Genomic DNA, 24,747 nt, shown 5'->3' with positions numbered 1-24,747 from the left:
AAACCACTTGTGAAACCTGCAAAAAGCTGGAGCTCTTATTTTTTGACTTGTATACAGTGCAGTTCCAAACCAAATTGAGACAACTTTGCACCGTGCACTTTATTAAAACGGGCTAACGCAGTGTGAATGATTTGAGCAGCCGTGCCTTAGGATATTCAGGCTGATTCCTTGTCTCTGGAGGAGTCTCTGAGAATTCCTGGAATCTGCAGAGAATAAGGGAGCCTCCCTTATACACTAGGAAACCCTGGTTTTGCTAAGAACTTGGTCAAAGCTTTGGTGGTGTCAACTCCAAAGACAAATCCACAGCTTCCTTGCAGTTACTGCTTGAGATTCTCTGGAGAATTGTGGCTGTATGCCAGGATGTTTAATAGGAGGCTCCTTCCTTTATGACATCACCAGGCAGGTAGCTAAGGGGACTGTTAGAACAACAGCCACTTTTGTGGGAGTGCAAGAACAGCAGCTCTTAAAACTGAGGGTAAATATTCAGGCTTCATTAGGACCCTGAATACAAGTCAGCCGGTAAAATATGGAATCTACCCATAGAGGCACATACTATCAGATGGTCAAGACAAATAAAGTTGGGCCCAAGCTAGCGGTTTCAGCACAGAAAGAGGCTGAGGTTCTGAACACAACCCCTCAGCAGGGACAAGGGTACATCCTTTCCTCGAGCCAGCGGAGAGCCACAATCTCTGTGAACACCTCACCCCATCGAAGATCAGAAGCTGGGCCTCCCACCACCATCCACTCAGTGCCAGACTGCCCTCGAACTGAGACCCAATCGAAATCTGACGCATACCGCCATGCCTCGCCTCCTCGAAAGAGCCAGCAAACTCCATGTGCCATGCAGATGCCGCGGAATGTTAGTCCATCCAGAGAGGAATCAGCTAGAAGAGGGGGTGAGAGCAAACCAGGGCGTGACGTCAGTAATCGCTACTCATTAATTCCAGGTACCAGATCCTCTTACCGGTTGAGTTTTGTAGACCAGAAGGATAACTTAACAGTCTTGCAAGAAGAAGACCCACCTTCCAAGGTCCAGTACCCACAAGGAGTCAGAGTTCCCCGTAGGACTTTGGTTCACCCAAAGGATGAAGCAGTCCAAACTGACCCCATTCGAAAGAGTTTGACTGCTGCTGAAATCAGATCTCCAAGGAGACCCTCCAGTCCAGAACGCAGCAGCCGCATCTGTGCAGACTCTCGGACAACCCAGAGAAGGATCCCTGGCCAAGAGTTTGAAATGGGCCGTCAAAATTTAATTTATACAGAACCCAAGGCCTTGCATAGGAATACGAACTTGGAATCACCCCTCAAACTGTCTGCCCTTAAAGATTTGGATGGCAGACACAAAGTTTCTACACGCCCAGAGCCTGAGTCTATCCGAAAGCATTCTGTCTACACCGAAAACAAGCCCTCCCCGAAGGTCTTATTAACATCACCAGAAATGGAGTCCAACATGAAGTCCCCAATCAGAGGAGACAGCGAGGCTGGCCGCAGGGTCACCATCTCCCCCAGCGGATTGTTAGCACAGTCAGCTTCCCGTGTGACGCCGCGAAAGTTGTCTGAGAGCCCCCGCAAATCTTCCATGTTTGTCACTCCGGAGTCCGTCTCTAAGCAGCACACCAAAAGACCCTCAGAAAATATCTACACGTCCCCAGGACCCACACTCAGGTATCCGGAGCCCTCTGGAAAGCCCCCTGTCCAGGCAGAACTGGAGCTGAGCCCTCGGCCTTTACCCCCTCGGTCCTTACCTAGATATGGGCCTGACTCCTCATGGTGGGCCTTACTCAACTCTGAAGTTGAAATGCCCCAAAGCCAGCCGACAACACTTGATTTCGAGCCTGAGTCCCCTTCTCCCCTAGACCCTTCACTGCCCTTTTTTGAAATGGACTCAAGCCCTTTCTGTGAGGATCTGATGTTCCAGAGGGGAAAGGCAAGCCCGTCACCACCACCAGCACCGGCAACACCACCACCACCACCAGCACCGGCAACACCACCACCAGCACCACCAGAGGAGCCTCCAAGCTGGACACCGCTGAGGGAAGTGCCCCAGGCCCCCAAGCACACCTCCAAACAACCCATTCAAAGGTTTAGTGCTTTCTTCTTGGGTATGTGAAGAAGCAGACTGCCCAGGTGCAGCCCCGACTTAGTGAGGTGGGACGTTGGGGTGGGCAAGAAAGGCCCCCTCTTCATTCTGGGCCTCAGAGCTGCCCTCTTGCCAGTGCCAGAGCTAGACCCGTCCTTGAGCCCATTGCTCCATTCCTTCCCCACCAGCTTCTCTGAGCTCCAAGCTAATGACATCGATGACCATGCTTGGGCCGGCGTCAGGCATTGACTCTTCCAGGCAACGCTGCTTAACCTTTCAATGGAAGGTAGTAGAGAGTGGCTTGCAGGGTGGGAAGCTGCTTCCCGAGAGTGGAGATGAAGAACTGAGCTGGGGTGCAGGCTGGTAAGGGCTGGTAAAGAGAATAAGGTCCTCAGGTAAACATTCTGCCAACAAAGTAGAGAAGGTGGGGTGTAAATGAGCTGGGACTTAGACTTCCAAGAGGGGCAAGGCATTAGCAGTGGCACAAAGAGAGGGTAGGGGAAAAGGGAGAGGGAGACTGGGAATGTGACATTTGGTCCTAGGTGGGAGGAGCTTCTTAGGATCAAGGGCTGAGGGCACGTTTGGGTAAAGAAATGTAGAGCTAGAAAGGGAGATGTTAAGTAGTGCAGGGAGGGGATATGCATCCCACAGAGAGAAAAAAAAAGCAACAATCTCTGTTACTTTCAGATGTCTCTGAGGAAATGTACAATCGTGTCATCTGGTGGCTAAAAGGTCTGTGCTTTTCCCCGTGGGTCCACAGTGGGGGGTTGGGAGGCAGGAGGACAGGTGGGAGGGTGGCTGTGTACCTGCAGAGCTGGGTCCACTAGGGTGGTACATGCTGGGGTTTCGACTTGAAGGAGCAGAGGAACTTCTTGTCTTGCCTAAAGTTCTACCATTAGAGTCATTCCTTTGGGACGTGGAAACTTTTTTATTTTCAAGAATCTCCTTTTAGTGGGAAGTAGTCACTTTGGGAATGGAGAACAATTTAAGCCTCTCAGATTAGCTGGTCTTACCTATCATGATAAAAAGCAAACAAACAAATGCCCCCCCCCCAACAAACTACCTGCTTCACAGTCTTACGCAGGGCTAACTCCCTACTAATTCAGGTTGAGGGCTCTCCTTATGTGTCTTTCTGCTTCCTCAGAACCCTCCTCAAGCCCCCATCCCAGGACCTAGGAGTTCCTTACTGGCTGCTGCCCAGGCAGCATCTCTGGGGATTTGTCTAGGCCCTGACATCAGTGGGTCCTGCAGCCGACTCTAGAATCCCCAGGGGCTGGGACCCTTCCTACTCACTTTGTGCTCCTGACCTCTCTAGTGGAAGGGAAGGTGGGGACCAACCCTAAGATAGAGAATCTTTGCAGCGAGGAGTTCCTGCTTCAAGCGTTGTGCACCAAAACATGCTGCAGCCCTGTGAGAACGAGGGGGGCAGGGCTCCGCATGAGGATGTTCCTGAAGAGGAGAGGGTCCTGGGAACGCAGTCCAGCCCCCAACAGCAGCCCTGCCCCTCAGAGGGAGTAAAGCTCCACGAAGGAGAGGTTTTTAGAAAATGCACTCTGGAGTTATATTACTGGGTTTGAGCCCTGTGACCACTGTTTTCTGACTGTGACCTTGGGTAAGAGATTCTACCTCTCCCTCTCCGGTCATTAGTTTCCCCATCTGTTAATGAGACCCATGGCTTCCTCTTGGGGTTCTTGTGAGGACTCACCAGGCTATTGCAGGTAAAGCACTTACCATGGCGCCTGGCAACAGCCAGCACTCAGTAAATGCTAGCTGTTGTTGCCTGGGCCACTTGCACTAGGGAGGAATTTGGGCCAGGTTATGCCCAAGTCCACAGGACATCTTTAGTAAAATTCTCTTTTTCCCCTCCTGTTGGCACTCTCTGAATTCCATTTGCTGCCCCCTGGGAATGCCCGGCTTCTACTTCTCCATTATGGCAGATGAGGAGGTAAGAACACCCCTGGGAAGTTACTTCCAGTGTTCCTGGGCTCGCCCTTATCCAAGTCCCTCTCCTTGCTCTCTGATGGAAGCAGGTGTGAAAGGAGACAGATAGACTGCTCCCTATGGTTGGGCAGGTTGTTCACTGCACAAGGGCACCTGGCAGAGAGAGCAAGCAGGGGCTGAAATCTAGCCTGTGTCACACTTGCCAAGCTGTGCACCTACAGGGCTGCCTCTCCCCAGAGAGGGATTTGCATGAAGGTACCAGAGCTGGTTGCAACCCTAGAGAGAAAGAGTGGAGATCTTGTGGCAAATGATGAATCCTGCCAAGGGCTCTTGGGGAAGACTGTCTGAGAAGCCATAGGCTGGATCTGTCCCCACTTGGCTCTCCCCTCTCCAGCCTAGGGCACTCCAGAAAGGGGACGCTTTTCTGGGTTATACACTATTTGAGTCCTCAGATTGGAAAGGCACAAGGTGAACTCTGCTCTCGGCAGCCCCGTGTCCTGAATTTGGCAGAGTGTCCTGATTTCACAGTGCATGGTTCCCATAAGTACTTTCGTTCTTCTTGGCCCATGTTTGATAAGATAGATGAGCTCTTCTGCCTTCATTCCTTCTCTTGCCATACCTCTCCCTTACCCAGAGCCCAGTGTGGCCTCTGATGGGACCCAACCACAGGGAAGCCCAGAATGGACAGTTGACTACAGATGGGAATCAAATGAGGTTGGGGGTGGGAGGGGGACAGCCTGAACTCAGATAACGGAACAGCTGCAGGGGAGGTGCCAGAAATGCGGCTGCCACCCCTTCGCCGTGGCTGCTTCTCTAGCCCTGTGCCCTGGGCTCAGCTGTGGGTGGGAGAAGCTACTTTTAGAGATTATCTCCGTACAAGACAGTAAATCCTTCTCTCCCTTCTGCCTTTCTTTCTTTCTTCCTTCCTTCCTCCTTTTCTCCCTTCTCTCCATAAACAATTTTTATTCGGATGCTAAGCACTCTGCTAGGCACTGCTGGCAAAAGCATTGAAACTTCACAGCATACAGTCTTTGGCCTTGAGAAGCTTACCATCTGGATGGGGAGATAAGACATGGACAGGAAACCTTTAAATAACAATATGAAATAGTCTGTGCTCTAATGTTGAAATATATGAAACAGCCTGAGTAAGTGCTCTTGGAGGGTCTTAACAGAGAGGGAGTCAGCAGGGGATTTGAGGGGAGGGGAGGTGGTCAGGTTACCCACTCCTTCCCAAAGCCGGGGTGGGGTGGGTATCTTAATAGCCAGCCTCTTGCTCACCCCTTGATGCAAATCTATACCTTCGGGAAGGGGTAAGCTTATCCCCTACTTCAGGATATGATGCTTTTGATAGAGCGAGTTCCTCCCTGTTCTCCACCCTCACCCCCTTTCTTCATGTATCTTGTTTTAGTTTAGGAAGTCAAAAGCCTTGGCAGCAGGACGGCTCCTTCCCAAAATAGCTCTTATCCTGTCTTGATAATTGCAGCTCTCCAGCCCTATTCAGCAGCAGAGCTGCTCCCCAGAAGCTGGGAAGGGAAGGCTCCCAGGCATCTGAGCCTGCTGGTCTTCTCTGGATCTCTGTAAGTGGGTGGCATGGAGGCAGACAGAGCATGCGAGGGCGAGGCCTTCCTCTCGCTGTCCCCTAGGCTGCGTGGCCCGCAGGTGGTCCCAGGACGGAGGCTCTGTGGTGCTGATGTCGAGGGCCTGTGGTTCCACTCATCTCGGAATGGTTGACAGTGGAGTCTGTTCCGGATTCCATTCCCGGCAGGAGTTCTCTGGGGACCCAACCACAGCTCGTGGACAGCAGCGTGTATGTCGTCGCGCCCTTCTGGGTCCACAGCTGGGCGTGATTCAGCCCATCTCTCTGTCAGTCTCCTCCCAGGAGGCCCCTGAAGACCCTTCTGTCTAAGGAGCAGGGTGAACAGAGGCTTCTCAACCTTGGATTGGGACATTAGGGGCTGGAGTTATGCTTCACTGAGGGAAACATTCCTGATGGGGTTTTTTTTTGTTTTTGTTTTTTTGTTTTTTTTGGTATCAGAACTAGCAGAAGCTCAACTGGAAGGTTTTGCGTGTTCCCTTTGGGGTCAGTGGGGGCTGTCTTCTCACACAGCCCTGGGGAGTTCCCTGGAATAAAGCAGCTCTTGATGGGAGGGGCTGCCCTGGCCCCAAGACCCTGTGTCCTCAAGGCACCTAACCTACTCGCCCTTGAATATGACTTCTCAGGCTGTCAGGGGACAAGGTGGTTTATTCCTTGCAAGATCTATCAATTATGCAAGACACCAACCCTGGAAAACAGGCCACGAACCAGAGGAGGCTGTTTCAGTGACACCTAAGGCAGGCTTCAGTGTCTTCAGGGTGACATGTCATCTGGCCCTGGTGGATGAGGATTTGCTCAGGTAGACTAACTCAGTAAAGAAGAACCCAGAGCCTAGGAGCAGTGCAGGGAGGCTGTGCACTCCTGGGGATGTTAACAGAATCCTGGGATATGGGTTATCTGGTCGGAATGCTAAAACCATCTTTCGGCCCCGTCATTCTCTCTTACTTTGTGCAGAGGCTCATAGTTGAGAGGAAAGGCGGTTGTTGGAATAATGGAGCAGAGCTGCTGAAAATGGGGCAGGACACCTCAGGAGGCTTTTCATAGCAGCTTGACCCTCGCTACCCTGCTTCTTTTCCTGTCACATGGTATCTTGTTCACTCCAGCTACCATGGGCAGCCAAGCACAGGGAAGGATGGGAGGCTGGCGACCTCTGGCCCCAACTTGCTATTTTGGGGATGGGCTGTGTTGACCAACTCATCAGGGTTTGCCCAGGATGCTCCTGGCTTTAGCACTGAATGTCCTGTGTCCTGGGAACTACCTTGGTCTTGAGCAAACTGGGACAGCCGGTCACCGTCGGGCAGGCGGTGTGGCACACCTCAGCAAGAGCCTCTGGAAGCACAGGGCAGGGCGGTGATGTCCCACCACCACTGGGAGACCTGTCCAGATTGCTCCCTCTGGCTAACAAATGAGGGCGGGAAGATGCTATGCATTCCTCTCCAACTTGATAGCAGAACTGAGGCCAGAATCCCTTCATTTTTTATTCTGCCCAGAATGATTCCCACAGAAGGAAGACTCTGCCACATCCATTTTGGACTTTCTAGTGTATTTCCAGAAACTACTTGGTTCCAACATTACATATTTCTATCAGAGAAGTTTAATGGTCTTTGAAATGGTGGCTTTTTCAAGTTAAGAAGAGAGACAGTGGGGCTGAGCAGACAAGGGAGCTTGGCTTCAGGGGGCAAGATGCATACTTGGATGAGGAAGCAACTCTGTAATGCAGAAGCCATCCTGACAGCTGTTCAGCCAGAGGAAGGCTGTCCTGAGAGACAGAAATGACCATGTCCCTTCAGCCTCCTCTGCTCAGCTGCCTTTGGTCCAGCTGCCGTGAGGGGAGAAGCCAGGGACAGCTGCACCCTGGGGGCTGAACGAAGACCTGGAGGAGGGGGACGGAATGTGAGGCAGATCCTGAGGGAAGCTCAGACTCTGACGCTGGAGGTGGGAGGACTGGGTCAGCCAAAGTCAATTCCTTGGCACACCTACCGCAGGCAGAGTGGTCTAGCTCCAGGGGTCTCAACAGTGGCTTTGGGCTCGGTAAGTCTGAAGCCAAGATCTGTTTTCTAGAGTTGGAGTGGCATCTAGCTGAAGACGCTGACTCCACAGCTGGGGGCCGCATGGTCATTCCAATGTCACTTTTCTCCCATCCTTTTATACCCATTACAAATGCACATGTCTAATCCTTTGGAGGGAAAGGCATTTGAAATAGTCACAGTTGACAGTTGCTGGTTTGGTGTTAACAATTCTGGTGTTCGCTGAGGTAATGGCTACCATTTATTTTAGCGATTATACCAATGCTGAGTTTGTTGTCTTAGTGAATCTTCATAGCAAACCTATGAGGTGGACTTTTTCTCCCTATTTCACAGATGAAGAAACTGAGGCTCAGAGCTTGCTCACCAGAACTAGGAGCACTTTAGGGAGCATCTGGCCCCAGGGGTTCATATGTGGTGTAGAAACCCTTGGTATTTCATGGTATTTCAGCAGCACCTTTAGGTATCAAGAATTGTGAGAGGAAAGGATTTAGTAGGGGTAATATCTGTGTCTCTGTATTTGAACTAAGAGACTGGGAGATGGGTGTGAGCTGATAAAGAGCCAGAATGAAGGGCAGGTTATGGGTCAACAAAGCCTGGGGCCTCAGGGCTTGTCTGTACTCCAAAATCAGAGTGGAAAGTAATCAATGAATCCGTTCAGTCAATCCACATTGATCAGGCATCTCCTGCGGGCAGGGGCCTGGTCACCCAGGCAGACATCACATGACATATTCCCTGTGTTGAAGTGAGTAGAGGTTAAAATAGAAAACATACTCCTTGTCCTTGAAGGGCTTGTGGTTAATTTGGAGAGAAAAGTATACAGATGGGTCCCTCGAAAGGATGTGGAGATCAAAGGACAAACAAAGTCCAGTGCAATGAATCAGCAAACTTCTAGCATGGAGGCATCTGGGGAGTAAAGGCCAGGGGGAGTCCAATTTTGGCTCAGTATAATGGAGACCTTGGTAACTCTGCACTCAAAGATTGAAGGGCAGTTGTTAGAGTCAGTGAGTTTTTGGCCGTGGAAAATATTAAAGAACAGGCTGAGAGGTCAAGGGGAAGGGGTGCTTTGAAGGGAGTCATACATCCAGCGGATAGTGGCTCAAGCATCCCTGAGCTCCTGTGCTCTGCACTGCTGCAGAGCGAGTATTGGAAGGGCCCTCTGGCTGGCTTCTGTTGCCCTGCTGGTTCTGGAACTGGCCCTTGCTGCAGTTGTTCAGCAAGTGCCAGGAAACACAGCGCTGTCTGACCTTGCTATCCACATCTCCTGCCTGCCTCTGAATCCTGGGACACTGGGGAACAATAAGGGAATGAGTGGGGCTTAGGGTGTTTTGGTTTCTTGCCTCTGCACAGACCTTGCTGACAGACTGGCTGAGGTTTCCTTGAAAGACACAACCCAGTGATGGATAGCCCTTTGGCCCCACTGGGGCTCTCTGAATGTATCATCACTGACTCATCACATCTGGGAGGAGGGAGGTACTATCAGCTCTTGTACCACTTAAGGGAAACTGCTACCGAGGGGTAAAAGCAGCCTTTGTTAGCCAAGCAGATCTGAAATCCTGATTTCCTGTAGTAATCACTCTTTATTCTTCACTCTGAACCTGTGTCCTGGCTTGACCTAAGTGCAACATCGTTTTTTTGACATCTCTGTGCCACACAACCATCACCCATGGGTGAGCAGGAAAGATCCAGTGGGGAGGGCCAGGAGGCTTTCTATACAGACCATGTTGGCCTGACCTAAGCAAGGGAGCCCAGGACAGCAGGCAGGGGCTGTGGTTGCGAATGCAAGTTTCCCAGAAGAGTCACCCTCTGTGCCAAGCTAAGTGTCCACTCTCCAGACACTTGGCTTGAACACCTCACCCCAGCAGTGCCCCAGAAACAGTGCTCTAGCTAAGGACGTCAGTGCCTGGTGGGATGTTGAATTTCAAGAGACGGCTAGAGCTCCAGGAGCTGAGGGGCACTGAGGCAAGGCTGGCTAGGCCACCTGCCGCCTGGAGGCGGAGAATAGTGTTCAGTGGTCAGTGGCTCACACGGGGGCTGCTGTAGCTCAGCCCTTCTTCTGACCAGGTGTCAGACTCTACCTGTATCCACACAGAACAAGAGCACTGGAGTTGAGGGGAGAACAGTCCTCTCTTTCAATGGGGGAAGCAGAAGCACAGGGAAGGCAAGGGACTTCCAAGCAGTGAGGTAGTCACCAAAGCTGGCATGGGGACTTACTCCCATGTCAAGTTCTCATGGAGGCCTCTGAGTGCTACAGGGGTAGCATGCAGGGTGGTGCAGGTAGAGTGGCCCAAAGTCTGTCTTAGGCTTTTATTTTGCATGTTGGTGTGATGATTATAAAGGGACCATGACCATCAAGACCCCAAGATTCTTGGCTTAGAGAGGAGTTCCATGGTCCCTAGCCTCTCTTGGGGCCTCATTTCCCTCAAAGCAAGTTGGCACCAACGTGTCTTAGGAAACACAGGGCTCTCTGGCATCTGGGCAGCAGGTGCCAGAGCAGAGCCGGGATCCAGCCACAGCTGAGGATGAGCTAGCTGAGATGTGCCTGTGTCCACGCTGGGAAAGCAGCCGGAACTGAGGGGAGGAGGGACAGACGTTATGACTGTGGAAAACGAGGCTTTGTGAAGGGGCCTGTCTTCCTTGATGTAGGCTTTCTCCCCTGGGGCCAGTACCCCCAGCCCAGGCCTCACAGACTGATGGTGGAAGCACTTTTGAGTGCGTACATGAGTACTAGCGGCCAGCAGCTAGTTCCCAACAGTGGGGCTTTGTGTAGCCTGAGTTTGGTGTTCACGTCTGATGGCAGCAAGCGCTGCTGCTTCGGCAGACTTTCAACAGCCGTTGGTTTCTCCCTAAAGAAACTCCTATAGTAGGGGAGGATATAGCTCAGTGGAGGAGCATGTTAATAAATAATAATAAATAGTTAATAAATAAACCTAATTATCTCCCCCCTACTTCTCCCTCCCCCAGAGAAACTCCTTTATGACCTTGTTTTCCTGAGCTCAGCTTCAGATCCCCTGATCTACCCTGGGCCTTTTCCAGGAACCTCCTATACCCTCAGAGGTTGCCTCCCATCAGAGCCAAGCTGATGGCCCTAGTTTAATCCCCTCATTTTCAGGTATGAAAACTGAGGTACAGAGAGGTGAATTGAGGTCACCCAGCTAGAAAGTTTTCTCCTTGACTTGCTGGCTCATGAACATCCCTGATTGCTTTAAGCAAGGCACCCCTTCTGTCCTCCAGCCCACCAGTGCCAAATATTCAATAGCATCTCCACTAGCAGCCCCGTGTTTTCTGAGCCTGATCTCACCTGCCGTACCCGGCAGTTTTGATGAATTCCAACCATGACCACTGGGTCACAGATCAGACTGAAATTGTATAGGCGGGCATCTGGTGCTTCTATCAACAGAGGGGGCCACCCCTGTGCCCTTAGTTTTGTCCAAAGTGTACTCAGGCTAGCCTGCCTACCCTGGGGGAAGGCTCTTGGAAGTCAGGGGAGGAGCATGCTTCTGGAAACTTCCACAGAAGACTGACCAGCTCAGACCTGTATTAGCTCAGGAAATCCCCACCAACTCCCCACCCTCTAAGCATCTACTTCCTCCTAGCTGCTGCTGACCCTTCTAATGCCTCTAAAGCTTCTGGCGCATCTGTCCTCACTGCATCTCACCTGCTCGCCTAGGATGGCCTCTCCTGAGGCCTTCCCCATCTTCCACAGCCCCAGGCAAGGCTCCACTGCCCCAAAAGGCCACACAGCCTCTCCCCTTCCACTCTTCCAGCAGATGATCCCAGGATAATTTATGCAGCAAATCCTCTTTAATCTTTAATCTAGGGTCCTGCAGGAAGGGAACCTCCTGTCTCTTCTTCAAAGCTTGGGTGGAGGTGGGGAATAGCTGACGTTCCACTTTAGGAGGTGTGCACAGGGTCTGGACCATCAGTAACTTGGACATCAGCTGGATTCCATTCCCGAAAACCTTGTGGACTTTCAGGGATAACTAATGGTTTCTCTCCAATATGCGGGGCAAACCCCTCCTCTCTTCCGAAGTCGTCTTCTCCTGGGGATGCCAGGTGGGCCCTTCCTTTTTTTTTGGCGACTGGCTCAAGCCCCCACGGTGATGCGCTGCCTCGACAGGCCACTCTTTAGGGGCTGAGTAAGAAAGAGCCAGGTGACCAGCGCAGCCCTGTCCCCAGTGCCTCTCTGCACCTCGCCTCCGGGGGTCGCAGGCTGCAAGGTCCGCCCTCAGGCTGGCCGCCCCCTGCCCAGCCTGCGCTCGCACCGCGCGCCTCGGAGGTGCAGGCCCCGCCCCGGGGCCGCCCCGCCCCGCCCCCGCTGCCGGGCCCCGCCCCCGGCCGGTCCGCTCTCGGGGCGGCGGGTGGGGGCCGGCGGTGTGGCGAGGTCGGCACGCAGCTTCGGCCGCTGGTCGCTCGGGCGCTGTCCAGGCGGAGCCGGCCCGGCCTGGGCTGCAGCCATGGTAAGGCGGGCGGGCGCGGGGCAGGGCCGGGCGCGCAGGGCCCGCCGCTCCCGGGCGGCTCCGCTGAGACCCGCGACGCCGCAGCCCCGGCTGTGCGGGGCGGGAGGCGCTGCCGCCCGCCGCGGGCACAGGCAGGCTCTGCTGGCTGACAGCGCTGCGTCGCTGCTCCCAAGTTTCTCCTTCTGATCCTAGCAGAGATGGAGTGGGCCCCGGCCCCCGTGGTGCTGCCCGCGTTCTTGGACGAAGGGATCGGTCCGTGCTGGGTGGGTAGGGGGCGCCGGCCGAGACGCGCAGGTTGGGCTGGGCGGGCGCGTCAGCCAGGAGCGGAGGTGAGGGTCCTCGCCCTTGCCTGGGACAGCTGTTACCTGGGCTACCCTTCCTCGCCTACCTACCCGGGGCTCTGGGACCAGCACCAACTTCCTTTGGAAAACATACACAGGAGGCCCTCACACACTGCCTGCCCTCCCAAGAGGATGGAGAGACAGTTGGGCCCTTCTTCCCACAGCCTGGCAAGGGGCCGCACCTAGGCCCTTCCCACAGCACCCTCTGCTCAGGGGTCTCTGCGAGGAAAGCCCAGCTACCATCCTACCCGCTGGAATCAGCTATATCCCTCTCTCTCTCTGAGACAGGAACCATGGGGAATCTTCTTCCTGCTGCATCCTCCACCGCTCCCCCCCCCCCCACCAAACTAAATCCCTCTGCAGTTGGGGTAGGAGGGTGGGGGGAACTCATTCCTGCCACCTGCCTGTGATGGGAGGAGAAACAGTAACCCCAGCTAACCTCCCTAGAGACCCCCAGGTAGGAAGTTTTGATGTTTGGCTGTGAAGGTGCCAGCTCTTTTCCTGCCATCATTGCCAGAGCCTGCCACAAACACATTATGCTGGTTGTCAGGCCCTCCAGGCCCTTTGCCAGCTTCTCCTCCTGGCCTGGAAGACCCTCAGCCTGCCCTCTGCTTTGGGAGGCACAGGTTATTTACAGCAGGAGGAGATCCGTGACCTGTCTGTGGGGCAGGATGTTGGCTGTGGGCAGAAAGGAACTGCCTGGGCCCTGTGGAATCAGAAGCTTCCAGGTCTGGAAAGGCCAACCTTTTGGGCTCTTCTCTCTCAAGCTGTGTCTAGGCTGAGGCCCAAACCTTGGCCAGGAAGTCTTTGTGACCCTGTGACCTTCCCCACTGGGGCTTCCTGTGAGAGGCCAAGTGGTGCCTGCCTTTATCCCTGCCCCCATCCTTCTGCCCACAGGGGGACGGGCAGACTGATTGTACCAGGGAGGGAAGCCTGGGGGAGCACTGATTGTTCCTAGTGCCAAGTGTCCCTAGTGCAGAGGCCAAGAGGGGCTTTTTCTGCCACACACTAAGTTCAGTTCAGCTGAGGTCTTGGTGCTTTCAACTTGGCTGAGGCCACCCTGTTCCTCTGTAATTAGAGACACCCCATCACCACCAGAGGCTTCCGCCTCAGGCCCCTTCCCTCAAGCCAGCCCAGGCCTTAGACTGGCTGGTTCATGTTGAGCCAGACTTCTTTATGAGGGTCTCTTTGTGGAAAGAGGTCAGGAACCCAGCTGTTTTGGAGATTGGTGGGGGGAAGCTCCCCAGCCCAGGAGCCCCCAGGGGGTTTTAATTGGCATATGAAAGAATGATTGGCCAACATTAATAATCATCTGGTGAATTGAGATGTACCTTCTCTGCCCAGGTTCAAAGCAGCATGAGGTACTGGGAGTGCTTTCTTTCCCCAGCCTTTCTGGGAGGCAAGGAAGGGCCATTCACAATTGGACATTAAGGCCCTGAAATTAAGACACTATTCAAAATCACAAAGGGTGTTTCTAGCCAAACCAGAAACACTGGCCTCCTGGCTCCTAGTCAGGTGCTCCCTCTGCACACTCCCAGCCAGGTGCCTCAATTTGACCCCACCTAACTGACAACTTTGAATGTCTGTGATGCCAGCCTCTCGCTGACCTGAACTCATGCCCCTCAGAGACCAAGTGCTAGCAGCTCCCCTGTGGCTCTCTGGAAGTGCTGGCATAATAGAAGTGATACAGGTCCCCATGAGTCAGAGGTCAGGTGTCTTAGGATGGGAGAAGTCCCTGTAGCAAAGGCTGGGGCTCTCTGCAGGCAAATCTCGGGGCAGATTTCTGAAGGCAGTGGGGTTCTCCGCTGGGAGAACACAAAGGACACTGGAAAGAAAAGTGGGGCCCTTTCCATCAGAACCTATACCCAGGGGATTATAGGACATCCCACTCTACTTCAGCATTGCTTGAAGTTAAGGTGAAAGAGATTGGAGTCCTTCGGGAATGGAGTCTCCATGTACTGATGGGCCAGGTCACCTTGGGAACAGCTCTCAACCCCCTGACAGGCCTCAGTGTCCTTGGGGGTTAACAGGAGAGGCCAAATGGCTGGAGAGCCTGTGCTGCAGACAGACTTGGGAGGCTGGTGCTGTGCCCACCGGGGTAGGCAGCGGGCAGGCGTCATGGGGCAGCCAATCAGAGGAGGAGGGGACTGCAGAGAGAACAGAGGTCCTGCTGCAGCTGAGCTGTCCTTGGAGGGTGGGAGCCAAGGGACGGGGAGGAGGAGGGTGTGGGGAAGGACATTCCACAGGCTTTTTTGGCCCCTGACAGAGACAGAGGGGTTCAAAGAGAAAGGGAAAGGAGCAAGTCAGGACGCTGATTACAACAAGAGCATCAAGACCAGGCTGTTTCCGTGTGTGAGGAACTTTGCCTGGGAGATAAAATGAGACCTAGAGCTTGCTGACAGGGAGTCCGAAGTGTGGGACATGGACCGTTCACGGGGATGGCCAGGCAGTCCTGTCCCCGAGGACAGGACTGAAGCTGGGGTAAGGTGCTGCTCTGGGAGGTGGGTGGACCTGCCCTGTCTTCTCCCGGCATTGGCTGGGATTGGGGCTCAGAGTCAGAAAATGATTTGGTCACTTGCAGGGCTGGGGGCAGGGAAGGACAGACAGGAGGTGAGGACCCTGGTGTCCTGATTCCTTGTCTAGAGCGCCTGTGGGCCTCTCCATGCTGATGAGCAGCCAGAGCTGGCAGGACCAGTGGTGCTGGGTTCCTGGTGGCTCTGCTGGAAGGTTGCAGGGGCTGGGGGTCTCCATCAGTGCCTTCCCTTCTCCCTTCCCTGCTGCCCCTCTGCTCAGCGTGCCTGGAAAAACCAGACAGAGCACAGTCCTCTCTCCCACCCTCAGCCTGACCCCTAGACCAACCCCTGGGTCACTGTGGGGTTGTGTAGAAGGACGGTTTCCTGGAATTCCCCAGACTCTTTAGCTGCCAGAAACCAAGACCTGCCGCCCTCCAGGCCCATCCCTCCTCCATCGCCATTTAATTAATCATCCAAGCTGGGACATTTTTGAGAGTGAAAAGGGGCAATTATGCTAGGACAACAAACATAAACTGGGATGTTATGGTTCACCCCACTGGACCCCACAAATCGTATCGGTGAGAAAAGCCTGTTGGATCAGGCTTGCCTCAGGACAGTCTCCTCCGGCCACTTGGCCCCTACATGCAGGTTCTGGTTTCAGGCTAAAGGGTCTCTTTTCCTGTCCAGGCAAGCCCTGGGGGCTATGGCTACCAGCAGATGTGGGGACTTGAGGGGCTACAAGGAATAGCCTTAGGGGGCTTTCTCCTCTCAGTCCTTTCCCTCTGCGTAAACCTGGCAGTGTGCATGCCTGCGTCCCTCAGTCCTTCCCTTTGTAAAATGGGCACCTACAGGAAGACTGTGGTCATCTTATCTCCCCTCACCCTGGCTGGGAGTCCACAGCGGTCTGGGGTAGCCCCCACTGGCTTGGCCAATCCCCACAGGGTGAGTCAGCCTGTGAGACCAGCCCTTGTCCATTGTCTGGGGGTGGCACGTGGGTATTGTGAGGCAGAGCTGAGCCCAGCACTGCCAGGCACTCCCCAGAGAGGGCTGGCCCCCACAGGAGGGAGAGAGGAAGCTTTAGGGTCTAGAGCTGGGGCCGGAGTCGAGGGATGGGAGATGGGATGGAACAGGTCTCCAGAGAGGAGCCAGCCACTCCCTGCCTACCACCAGCGTGCTTCCCAGTTCAGGCCAGACCCCCTCCTGCACAGCCTACTAAAGCCTAATTCCAGGCTGAGGGGGCAGGGGGAAACTGAGGGTGCTTCCCCCCGTACATCCCTTGCAGTTCCAGGCTGTCAGCAGTGAGCCTCCCCTGGTCCCTCCCAGTGCCCCTTCACCCACGCTCAGCACCCACTGGCAGGCTTGCCCTCCTCTCCTGGGGCCCAGGCTCGGGCTCTAGTATGGCTTGGTGTCTGGAATAAGGGGGGGTCAGGTCAGCTGTACTGAGCTCTAGGCAGTGAGCCCTGGGGAGTGAGGGCCTCCAGGAGAGGCTGCACCTCAGTCCCAGCGCTCAGTGACAGGAGGCGCGGGGCCCCCTGCTGGCCCTTGATCTACCTGGGGCTGGCAGCTCCCTTCTCCCCTCCCTCCTTCCCTCCTGCCCCTGCCCCATTCTTACTGTGCACGGTCCTTGAGTCCTGAGCCACATTCCTCTCTCAGCTCCAATGCCTCTGTCTGCTCCCCCGCCTCCAGCCTGACTTTCTGGCCTTTGGGGCCGTCTCCGGCCCTGGCTTGGAAGGGCGGCCTCAGCCGCGCCCTGTTGAGAGGGGACATCAGTACTGGAGCTACTCCGCTCCCAAGAGCAGTTGCTAGGCTCTGGGGGCTGCCCAGGGCTGCTCCTGGACCCCGGGGCCTTTCCTGATGTCTTGGACCCTTGGACGTGAGGCACGCGGGCGGGATGGGGAGCACTTCCTCTGGCTTGGCTACTAGGGCAGTTTCTCTCTCTTCTAACCACAAATGCTTTCCTCTCTCTCCCTCTCGCCTCTGTCTTCCTCCTTCCTTCTTCCCTTCCTGCCACCTTCCCACCGACCCCACTCCACCCCCAACCCTCAGATCAAGCGCTTTCTGGAGGACACGGATGATGCAGAACTCAACAAGTTCGTGAAGGATTTCCCAGGAAACGAGACCTGCCACCAACCAGAGGCCAAGACCTGGGTGTCCGGGCCCCAAATCCTGGAGCCAAGGCCCCAGGCCTCAGACCTCTGCCAGGATGACCTGGAGTTCAGACCCCCCTCGTGGCCCCAGCCCTCTGACAGCCAGCAGTTCTTCTCTGCCTCAGCCCCTCTCAGCCCCTCAACCCGGCCCCGCAGCCCATGGGGCAAGCTCGATCCCTATGACTCTTCTGAGGTAGAGCTTCCAGCCCTGCCTTTGCCTTTCAATGGGCTGGTGCAGGAAGACCCAGGGAGGGGCAGAGAGCACCCGAGTGTGTGCGTGCTTGTGCACGTGTGTGTATGTGTGTGCGCACACGCGTGCGTGCTGAGCTGGAGCCTCTCTCTGTCCTGTGCCGGCCCCAGCTCTATGGTGTCGGCCCCCAGGTGCACTGGAAACTGACAGTATCAGCAGGGACAGGAGCCCAGCCGGTGGTCCCAGGTGGGGCCTCACAGGAGTCTGGCACTGCTCCTTTAAGGCTGGGCAAAGACCAAGGAGTGGGGCAGAAGGCTGGTGTTGGGCCCTGGGGGCCTTCTCACCTCTGCCCTGATGTCCTCTGCCTTTTTGTCCACTAGGATGACAAGGAGTATGTGGGCTTTGCGACCCTCCCCAATCAAGTCCACCGAAAGTCCGTGAAGAAAGGCTTTGACTTTACCCTCATGGTGGCAGGTAGAGCAGGGGCAGGGCAGGGCTGGACAGGAGGTGTTTCAGGTGGGGATGCTGTGGATGTGGGGGAGGGAGTACGAGTAGGGAAGGAGAAGGCAGTAAGTGGCTGTGCCCGTGTGCAAAATAACCAGGAGCCATGGGTGGCCAGAAGTGTACATATGGTGGGGGGTGGTTATGATGAGGTTCAAAGAACACTTAACTATTGTTGGTCTAGTATTTGCCTTTTACTGTGTGACCTTGGGCAATCTCTTATCCTCTTTGGGCCTCATTCAATAAGAAGGCTGAATGAGGTGTTTTCTCTGCCTCCTTTTAGCTCTGCTATAATTAGATAAGAAAGCAGCTCCCCCAACACCTTGGCCCACTGGGGTTGCCTCTTGGCTATCGGTCTTTTGATTTGGTGCCTGTCCTCTCTCCCCTGTCAGGAGAGTCTGGCTTGGGGAAATCCACTCTTGTCAATAGCCTCTTCCTCACTGATCTGTACCGGGACCGGAAGCTCCTCAGTGCCGAAGGTAAGGAAAGGAGGGGAGCATGAAGACAGGCAGGCAGAGCTGACTTGGGAATTCAGACATACTCCATAGTCTGTGGGATGGGGCCTTCCCCAGCAAGCAGGGAACCATGGCTTCCTAGAGAGACTGACGGCATCTCTCCATTGCCTGTGTAGCCTGGCAGCCTACCAGCCAGTTCCCTAAAGATTTGGGTGCCGAAGCAGGGCAGGGACCACAATCCTGCTCTCTGAGTCTCTGACCCCCAAAGGATTCCAGGAATCCAAGAAAAGAGCAGGGAGCAGAGAAGAGGCTGGGGCGAGAGCCAACAGCCACCGGCATTTCCTGTGTTGGGAAATGCGCTCCTTGTTGGTTCCCAGAGAACAGGCCCCCAGGCAGCCCGGAGGCAGGAAGGGGGGCAGTGAGCACGAGGCAGTTTGGGCAGCAGAACTGGTTGGGGTGGGCGGTGTGTCCTGACTCGGCAGGTCATTGCCCTTGCCCCAGCCTCAGTTTCCCCCTTCTCTAGAGCGGATCATGCAAACGGTGGAGATCACTAAACATGCAGTGGACATAGAAGAGAAGGGCGTGAAGCTGCGGCTCACCATTGTGGACACACCAGGTTTCGGGGACGCAGTCAACAACACAGAGTGGTATGTCTGTCCAAGCACAACCCCAGCGGCCCCCCCACCGCCACCCATCCCGCACACACACACAGGTCACACCTAGGCACAGACACAGCCCCAGTTGTCAGGAGGAAGGGGTTTGTGACCTCAAGCATGCCACTGTCCCTCACTAGACGGTTGTCTCCTCTGTAAAGTGAGAGGGAAAGGACTGGACTAGATGACCTCCAGTGTTGCTTTGACTCCGACCCATAATCCTGTAATGAAGGTGAAGACACAGATAGGAAAGAAGAGCCTCAAAAAGCAAACACACATGAACACCTGTAGCACAGGGCCTGGCATATAGTAGGTGCTCAATAACTGTCACCCTCCTTCCCTCCGTTCCTTTCACCAGCAACATTTCAGGTGCCACACACAAGATTTATTGAAGGGGTGAGTGCATGGAGGGAGGGGTGAAGGGGAGGAGGAAGAGGCAAAGGGAAAGCCTGGGTAAACTTTGTTTAAACCCCAGGCACCCTCTAGGCTACCTGCCAAAAGAAAAGGTGGCATTGCCATCCCTTACCCAAATTGTCCCTGACTTACTTTACAGGAACTGGAAGGATGGTCAGACAATGGTCAGACTCAGTGAGTAGAAGAGGAGGAGAATGGATGATGAAGACAGGAGAAAAGGCAGTGCCTTTGATGAGGAAGTTAGGCAGGGTGGTTCTGAGACCCCTAGACAGCATTTAATAACTGCGTGATCTTGAGCAAATGACGATATTCCCATTTCTTTAATGAAAAATACTGACCTTTACCACTTGACCCAAGTAGTCTGAAAATCAATCCGGAAAGATGCATGTGAATGTGCACTAAAAACTGCAAAGGTTGGGGAGGGTATAGCTCAAGTGGTAGAGTGCAGGCTTAGCATGCATGAGGTCCCCAGTAACTCCTCCCAAAATAAATTAACCTAATTACCCCCCCACACCCAAAACAAACAAACAAACAAACAAAACTGCAAACGCTGTTTATGTTACACTGAATTTTAAGATGGTAATCTCAGGACCAGTGTAAAATAAAAATGTAGGGCCCCTTGTTCAAAATTTTAAGAATTTCAAGATGGCCACAGCAGAGAATAAACCAAGCGTGGGCCCTTCTGAGTGTGGGGACCCTGGATGACTGCACAGGTCAAATGCCCAGGAAGCTGGCTTTGGATAGTTGCCTCACAGACTGATCAGACCATTCCAGACTTTTCTGTGCTCTGAACCCGCATCACATGCTTTATCATCACAACATGTGGCTTTGGGTTCAGCACACTGGTTCATCTTCAACCTTCAAGCCTTGACAGAAGAGCCATTCCTTACATTCTTACAACAGCACTGTGCTAGTACAGGGTACGTGGTCTGCAGAAATATTCCTAATGGATGGAGGTGGCCTTCCAGGTCATCATCACCCTTCCTGATCTAGGAATATGTCTCAGCAAACTGGGCGTGCCTTGAAACTCTAGCTCCAACCAGCACCTACTTTAGCAAGCATCACTCCCTCCTTCAATAAATCTACTTATCTCCTCCTACCTTCCATAATAATAATAATTTCCCTTGCCTGGCACCTCATAGTTTACAATGCACCACCACATATTTAGTCAACCAGCAGGAATTTATTGAGCACATACTAGGTGTCCAGCCTGTGCTGGACATTTTAAGAGAGGCAGAACAAGGATGAATAGTCCTTGTCATAAGAGGCTTACAGCCCAGTGGCAGTGGGAGGGTGCGGGGGGGGGGGAGCAGCATGTGTGTCAGTCAGGGAAAAACTTTAGTAAATGGGTCAGGCAGTGTAGTGGCAAACTGAAGGCCAGGGACTTGGGTGGGTAGAGAATTTGCTAGATAAAATGATCTGGATTGAGTCTCTTTGCTGCACTGGATTTAGTTTCTTCATGTAGCAAATGAGAGCACTGATGCCTATAATAGCCACCTATCAGAGCTCCTATCAGTGAGGATTAAACTAGATAACGAAGAGCAAAGGACTTGAAAATTGAGGTTCTTGAATATATATATGTAGATAATATGTGTTGTATATACAAAATCTCTGTATGTGGGGAAGGAAAGGGGAGAGCAGAGGGCATTGGCATAGTCACAGGAGCCTTCGCGGAAGAGGTGGTTCTTGGATATGGCTTTGAAGGATGGAGTGGGTTTGAAGAGGTGGAGGAGAGGATGGAACCACCTTAACAAAGGCTCTGAGGCTGAACTGTGGGCCTGATTGAGGGCTGTCCTGGCCGCCAGTTGGTGTTCACCTGTCAGCACTGTGCTATTGCTCTGTTTGGTCAGCTGGGCACTCATCAAACTAGTACTTTTTGACCTCTGCCTGCGTGCTTAGTCTGATTTTCTATCAGGATGTACGACATGCACCCCTGTCCCACGCAGGCACCTCCCCGAAGTTGTAGTAAAGCAAGTCGAGGAATAACAAAGCCTTGCAAAAACTGCTCAGGGCGTGGGCTCCTCTGGAGTCCCGGAGCTCACTAGACAGCCCCGACTCCCACAGTTTCTCTGCTTGTCTGTCCCTGCCCCAGCTGGAAGCCTGTGGCAGAATATATCGACCAGCAGTTTGAGCAGTATTTCCGAGATGAGAGTGGCCTGAACCGCAAGAACATCCAAGACAACAGGGTGCACTGCTGCCTGTACTTCATCTCGCCCTTCGGCCACGGGTATGGTCCGAGCCTGAGGCTCCTGACGCCACCGGGTGCTGCCAAGGGAACAGGCTGAGAGCACCAGGGGCAGGGCTGCCACTAGCAGGTGGTCACAGATTCCTGTTCCCCAGGCTCCGGCCACTGGATGTTGAATTCATGAAGGCCCTGCATCAGCGGGTCAACATCGTGCCTATCTTGGCTAAGGCGGACACACTGACACCTCCTGAAGTGGAGCGCAAGAAACGCAAAGTGAGGGAAGCTGGTGGGGGAGGGGAGCAGGTGGGCTTCTGGAAAGGACGGAGTCCCCAGAACTGTGGGCCCCTCATGTGTTTGCCAGATCCGGGAGGAGATTGAGCACTTTGGAATCAAGGTCTACCAGTTCCCAGACTGTGACTCTGATGAGGATGAGGACTTCAAATTACAGGACCAAGCCCTAAAGGTGGGGCCACCCCAGGGCATCCTTTTCCCATCTTGTTTCTTCTGGGCAGAAGAGGGAAGTAGAATTCTATATAAGGGCGGGCTGTTGGGGTGGAAGAGGATCCTGGTTTCCCAGAATGAAGTAGAGAAGATGAAGTTATAGGTGGAAAGGAACAGGTGAGAATGAGGGATGTTGACAGGCACCCCTAACATCTTCCAGGAAAGCATCCCATTTGCTGTCATTGGCAGCAACACTGTGGTAGAGGCCAGAGGGCGACGAGTTCGGGGCCGACTCTACCCCTGGGGCATCGTGGAAGGTAAAGCACTGAGCTTGTGACCAGGGTATCTCCTTGTCTTCAGCGGCTGTCCCCTACCCATGTCCCTGGCTGACCCCTAGCCTTGCTATGCAGTGGAAAACCCAGGGCACTGCGACTTTGTGAAGCTGAGGACAATGCTGGTGCGTACTCACATGCAGGACCTGAAGGATGTGACACGGGAGACGCATTATGAGAACTACCGGGCACAGTGCATCCAGAGCATGACTCGCCTGGTGGTGAAAGAACGGAATCGCAAGTATGGCCGGAGGCCAGGACAGAGCTGGCAGGGGTGGGGTCTCAAGCGTAGCCTTGGGTGAGACCAAGCCCTTCCTTTGTTCTTCTACAGGCTCTGGGCTCAATCCAAGCAGGTGCTGGGGTCCCCCTAGCCTTACCAACCCCCCTTTCCCCTTCCCCTCAGCAAACTGACTCGAGAGAGTGGTACCGACTTCCCCATCCCTGCTGTCCCACCAGGGACAGATCCAGAAACTGAGAGGCTGATCCGAGAGAAAGATGAGGAGGTGAGAGCAGTATGGGGTGATAGAGGTTGCCAGCCTGGGAGGTCCCCTGCTTAATCATAAACCTCAGTGTCTCTTGGTTTGGGAATAGGAAGATACCTGGCCCTGGTACATATCTGGATCCTGGACTGTGGCTTAGTGGTTCTACCCAGGCACTCCATCACACCTCAGGGCTACAAAGGCCCTGGCTCAAGGGATCAGAGGTCGGGGGTGGGGGGCACTTCCCTAACATTGTAAGGCTCTCTGAAAGGCCTCATTTTGATACGTATGCGTATTCCAGCTACGGCGGATGCAGGAGATGCTGCATAAAATCCAAAGACAGATGAAGGAGACCCATTAGTTGGCTTTCAGCCCTGGATATTTAAATCACCTCCTCTTAGTCCTGCCCATGCCGGCCCCTCCCAGCACCAGCTCTGCTCAGGCCCCTGCAGCTACTGCAACTTCGCCTTACATCCCCGCTGCCTCCCCAGAGACTCAGAGGAAATAAAGTTTAACAAATCTATAGGTGGCTTCTGGTGTCACTGTCTGTATCTTTACCATCTCCTGGAGACTAAGAAGGTCCTAGGACCCAGTTCCAAAAGGCGACTGCAGGAGGTGCTGGTTTCTGGCTTTTAGTAGGGAAGGGAGAGGGGGGAAATCTTTCTCCTCCCATGACAGGGTTCAGTCCCTGCCTAGAATCCAGCCTGTCCTCTCCATCTTCCTGACTCTTCTGCCTCTGCTACCTAGAACCTGAGCCTCTCTCATCTTTCCTGCATACAGTACTGACAACTCTATAGAAGTTTTGGATCTGATATCTGCCCTTGGGGAAACATGGTGTTAACTGCATGCAACCTCAAGTTCCTGTTTCCCCTGATATGGGGAAAGGGATATGCAGAATTAAGCTCTGCACTCTAGGAAGCCTGGGTTAGGGTACTGAGGTTTTTTGAAACCTCTGTAATCGCCAAACACTATAGTAAGTGCTCAGAATGGATAACATACAATCGTTATCCTGGAAGAGTTCAGTATTCATTTAGCAAACATTCAATATCTGCTACGCTGCAGACACTTTTAAACCTTGGAGTTAAAGCAAGGTTCCAGTTTTCTTGGAATTTACTAAATGTAGTAAAAGTTCCAGTGTTTCATAAAAGAGACACGAGAAGACATTTTGGCCCCGGGGTCTGGTATTAAAGTGTTCAGGCCCACTCCTGAACTGAAGCTATCGGTTGAGAATCTGAATCAACCTCTATTTCTGTCGGGTTGGTGGTATCTCGGGGCCACGGCGACCTCCAGCGGCCACCGTCCACCCAGCTGCCTGCCCTGGCTCCCCGAGGGAGACGGTAAGGGAGGAGCCAAGAGCTGGATCCTCGGGAGAGTCCTATTCCCCCCCCCCCCCCTTTACAGACCAGGAGGTCGCAGCTAGCTAGTGGCAGTCTCAGATCCAGGTTTCCTATCTCTCCGGTGAGAGATCTTTACTCAAAACTGACGGCACCATTCATTCAGGGAATGAAGGACAGCAGAGTCGGTTCGCTGATGGAAAGTGAAGGAGGAAACCTTCGTCAAGGTGTGGAAGAGGGGAAACCCTGCCCCCGCCAGTCAGAGAAGACCGAGACCTCCCTCCTCTCTTAGCCTTCAGGGTCTTTTCTCCTCTTCTGGCTTTGGGACGGGATGACCGCAGCGAAACTAACGGGAAGTGGATTAACTGAGGTGCCACCCGGGATCTATTTGAGAAGTACCCCGAGGCGGGGTGGTCACCGGAAGTGGCGGTAAGGCCTGTGCCCCTACAAGGCCCCGCCTTCAATTGCGCTACCAGTAGGCGACAGACCGCCCCCACTTCCGGCCCCTGGAGCCTTAGCCAGCAGTCCCCCTTTTATTGCTCTCCCATTGGCTGCCGCAGGGACGCGCTGTGATTTCCCATTGGTCGCGTCTCCTCTCTGGCGCCGCGCCTCCTCCCTCCAGGTACAGTGTCGTCTTCCGGCACCCGATAGGCTAAAGGCTGG

General features: G+C 53.9%; 1 protein-coding gene across 11 annotated transcripts; it reads left to right on the top strand.

Moving 5' to 3' along the window:
- The first annotated feature begins 559 nt into the window (after positions 1-559).
- On the top strand, positions 560-23,273 carry SEPTIN4 (septin 4). Of its 11 annotated transcripts, XM_031468049.2 has the most exons (14): positions 560-2,102; positions 2,768-2,812; positions 4,018-4,025; positions 17,000-17,293; positions 17,671-17,764; positions 18,184-18,270; positions 18,770-18,893; positions 21,406-21,540; positions 21,654-21,771; positions 21,860-21,961; positions 22,160-22,256; positions 22,350-22,512; positions 22,675-22,774; positions 23,052-23,273. In XM_031468049.2, the coding sequence occupies exons 1-14, from the start codon at positions 560-562 to the stop codon at positions 23,109-23,111; spliced, it is 2,970 nt and encodes a 989-aa protein (XP_031323909.1). In that variant the 3' UTR covers positions 23,112-23,273. The 11 variants fall into 11 exon arrangements, 9 of the variants coding, with proteins under 9 accessions (XP_031323909.1, XP_064351049.1, XP_031323910.1 ...); XM_064494979.1 differs by lacking the exons at positions 560-2,102; positions 2,768-2,812; positions 4,018-4,025 and adding exons at positions 11,974-12,099; positions 12,295-12,362; XR_010384430.1 differs by lacking the exons at positions 560-2,102; positions 2,768-2,812; positions 4,018-4,025; positions 23,052-23,273 and adding exons at positions 11,974-12,099; positions 12,295-12,362 and having other exon boundaries at positions 22,415-22,512.
- Positions 23,274-24,747: the final 1,474 nt, after the last annotated feature.

This window comes from Camelus dromedarius, chromosome 16, assembly GCF_036321535.1.
Source record: "Camelus dromedarius isolate mCamDro1 chromosome 16, mCamDro1.pat, whole genome shotgun sequence".
In the NCBI taxonomy this organism is placed as follows: domain Eukaryota; kingdom Metazoa; phylum Chordata; class Mammalia; order Artiodactyla; family Camelidae; genus Camelus; species Camelus dromedarius.
The sequence above is the reverse complement of the archived record's forward strand: the minus strand, read 5'-3'. Positions and strand labels throughout refer to the sequence as shown.

Excerpts from the sequence above, each read along its gene's own strand:
- SEPTIN4 (XM_031468049.2), top strand. The coding sequence starts at position 560 with ATGGTCAAGACAAATAAAGTTGGGCCCAAGCTAGCGGTTTCAGCACAG. Across the intron at positions 18,894-21,405 it reads GCAGTCAACAACACAGAGTG|CTGGAAGCCTGTGGCAGAAT; the intron begins GTATGTCTGTCC and ends TCCCTGCCCCAG. Across the intron at positions 22,513-22,674 it reads GTGAAAGAACGGAATCGCAA|CAAACTGACTCGAGAGAGTG; the intron begins GTATGGCCGGAG and ends CCTTCCCCTCAG.